This window comes from Antrostomus carolinensis, unplaced genomic scaffold (assembly GCF_000700745.2).
Source record: "Antrostomus carolinensis isolate BGI_N321 unplaced genomic scaffold, ASM70074v2 scaffold2979, whole genome shotgun sequence".
NCBI classification, from domain to species: Eukaryota; Metazoa; Chordata; class Aves; order Caprimulgiformes; family Caprimulgidae; genus Antrostomus; species Antrostomus carolinensis.
The window spans coordinates 261080-264141 of record NW_010336323.1 but is presented as its reverse complement, the minus strand read 5'-3'; the positions used below and the strand labels follow the sequence as shown (position 1 = coordinate 264141).

General features: G+C 47.1%; 1 protein-coding gene across 1 annotated transcript in view; it reads right to left on the bottom strand.

The window, feature by feature from the left end:
* Positions 1–374, bottom strand: part of CAMK1G (calcium/calmodulin dependent protein kinase IG) — an 8916-nt gene extending 8542 nt beyond the window's left edge. Inside the window, exon 1 of the mRNA XM_010174793.1 lies at positions 283–374. Coding sequence (XP_010173095.1) covers positions 283–374 — 92 coding nt within the window. The remainder of the gene's footprint in view (positions 1–282) is intronic.
* Positions 375–3062: the final 2688 nt, after the last annotated feature.

Here is a 3062-nt window from a genome sequence, read left to right as displayed (position 1 = left end):
ACTGAACTAAACTGCCGCTCAGGTTTAGAGGGAAAGGAGGAATGGGCAGAGCTGACCCGGAGCTGGGAGGGAGCAGCTGTGGGGCTGCTCAGCAAGGGTGAGCTGTGAATCAGAGTCCCCACAGCAGCGATGGGCACCCACCCCTCACCTGGAGAGCAGTGCCCATCTCAGAGGGAACCACTTTCCTCTGACATGGGCCAATGCCAGGAAGGGATTACTGCCCTGGGCTGGGAGGCTGGTATCTAGAGGTGGCTCTGTCTGGTGAGGAGCTGTGGTACTTACGATCCCAGGGATTCCATGAAAATGAATGTTTTCCGGATGTTGTTTGTCTGTTTCTTCCAGGAATTGCTGTCGTCCTCTTCCTTGCGACCCATGTCCTCCAGAGCGGAAGCAGGGAACACTGTGAGGAGGAGGAGAGAGGTGAGTGATGTGGCAGGTGCTCACATGAAGAACAGGATTACCCAGGAGCTAGCTGCCTTCAGCACACTGTGAATGGTGTTTGCTTGGTCAGAGGAGTCAGAATTTTCAAGTGTGTGAAATTTTGAATTTCCTTTGCTTCCCACAGACTTCTGACCGTGTCCCTGCCCTTAGGTCCCGCTCCAGCCATCAGTGCAGTGTCATACCAGATCTGCTGGGTAGGAGCTGGTGACCACATGGTAACACTCTCTTGTCAGTATAGTTGTTTAGTGCAATTACAAATGTTTATATTATGCTTCATATTTAGTGGTTAAAAAAGTCCTGTTGAGTGGTTACTAATTTTAACTAAAGCATCCGTGACTTAATGGATTAAAAGTTAGGTACATCTAGTGATGGAGACGGATTATAGCTGAGCTGCTTTATCGCTCAAATAATAAATAAAGAGCTCACGACTGCAGGGAGGGGAACGGATAGAAAACATTTTGTTGATCTGTCTTGTACAGTTTGTGCCGCTGTCATCTCTAAATTCTGTTAATTGACAGATTGCTTTTCCTCTGAGTCACAACCTTCCCATTGCCTTTTTCTCGCAGGGCTGCGATGCCACGGTGCTGGCTGGTGAGAGGCCACTGACACGGTGAAGTGGAGCCCAGTTTTTGGTGCCCTGTCCTGATGGTGTGTCCCTGTGCCGCAGATGTGGGGTCCTCACCTGCAGCCCCTCGCTTGGCAGCTCACAGAAAATGCAGTTTTCTGGAGTCACCCCGGGCGCGTTATCGGCGCCGGATGATGTAACCACAGGAGATCTGTCGGCAAAGGCAGCCGCGGGGCTCCCGGCTGCTCCGTGCATCTGAAACACGTGCTGGGGCTCCCAGGCAGCTTGACCTTGGTCAGGTCCCAGTCCCTCACCGCTAAGCTCTTTAGAGCCAGGACTGGACAGCACGGCCCTAATACAGAAAGTAACGCTGTCAGCCCCGGGGGAGCTCACCGGAGCGGCGGGAGAATCGGACAGAGCTTGCACAAGGTCTGGGAGGTGTGAAATGTTACACAAACACCTAAGCACCCTTAATGAGATCAGGTCTAACGTTACAGAACTGGATGTACGCTGGAAGGTGAAAAAGAATCCCTGAGACTAGAAAAAAATAATAAAAAAATGGCTTGTTCATACTATCAGGATACAAAAGAAATGCACTTAAAATATCCCCGGGCAGCAGGGGCTCGGGTGCCGACAGCAGCACCCCTGGCATGTGGAGTGTCCCCTTGGCATGTGGAGCATCACACATCTGGAGAACAGGAACGGCTGCCCCAGAGCCTGAGACACAGCTGAGCCTTTGAAAAGACAAACCACAATCTTTTTGTGTAAAAAAATAAATAGGCATTTGGTAAAGGTGGAAGTATTAAAGCAAAGAAAAAACTGAAAAATCTTGTTTCATGGCAGCCAGCTTAGATGTTGAATTTCTCCTGAACCTAGTTGATCTTCTTAATTAGCATGGTTTCAGGGTTTTGAGCTCCTTGACACAATTTTGTAAAGGTTAATTTAACATCATTGAAAACAGAATTGACTCAATTGTGAAGAGCTGAAGGCTTCAGTCCATAAAATCACCAAAGGCCAGCGTGCACTTGGCCTTTATTTACCTTCTGGATTCTCATACACGTGTAACTCCTAGAAATACAACTCCCTATACAAACCAGCCATATCTTGCTGTTTAGAATCAGTGAAGATCTGAAGTTCTTCACAAAAATGCTAAATCAATTAGCAGAAACCTTTCTGACAACATTTTGAGCCTCAAAAGGAAGCTTTCATTTGCAGTCCTCCATCCATCCCACCCGCTCCAGTCTCTACACGACTGGAACGTCAACAAGAGAATCATCAGCAGAGACATTCAGCTGCTGGGGGAAGGTGAGTTTTATCCACTTTACATAAATATCAAATGTATGATGTCAGTGTGGTGTTGAATGACGGGTAAAATTCAAATGACCTCTCTTGTTTCTTTCCCATCCTACTGTCAAACAAAGAATGTGAAGTTAAAAAAACCCAATTAGGTCAGCCTGGCCCCAGGGACAGACAGTATTTTAGTCTCTGTTGCTGTGCAGCCCCGTTGGCAGGAGCTCTTTGGGGGCAGCCCCAGAGCAGTGCGGTGCAGAGAAATCCCTCTGGACCGTGCTCCAGGTGCCGGGGCAGAGGTGACAGTGGGGCTTCTGTGAATTTGGCCCATTCGAGCCCAAATGTCAAATTTGCTCAACATTTCCTTATTTAAGCTCAATTCCCTTACTATTCTCACATTTAATTCCCGAGGAGTTCAACAAGTTTGGTTTTTTGTTTTTTTTTTTAATGGATTTTGCTTCTAAAGGAAGGTAGTGTTGTGTTTTCTTCAGTCTCCTGTGAATCATCTCTTCATCTTATAGTTCCTCCTTCTGCCGCTCTCTGCGCGGCATTTGGTTTTGCTGCTGTATTTAAGCTCAATTCCCTTACTATTCTCACATTTAATTCCCGAGGAGTTCAACAAGTTTGGTTTTTTGTTTTTTTTTTTAATGGATTTTGCTTCTAAAGGAAGGTAGTGTTGTGTTTTCTTCAGTCTCCTGTGAATCATCTCTTCATCTTATAGTTCCTCCTTCTGCCGCTCTCTGCGCGGCATTTGGTTTTGCTGCTG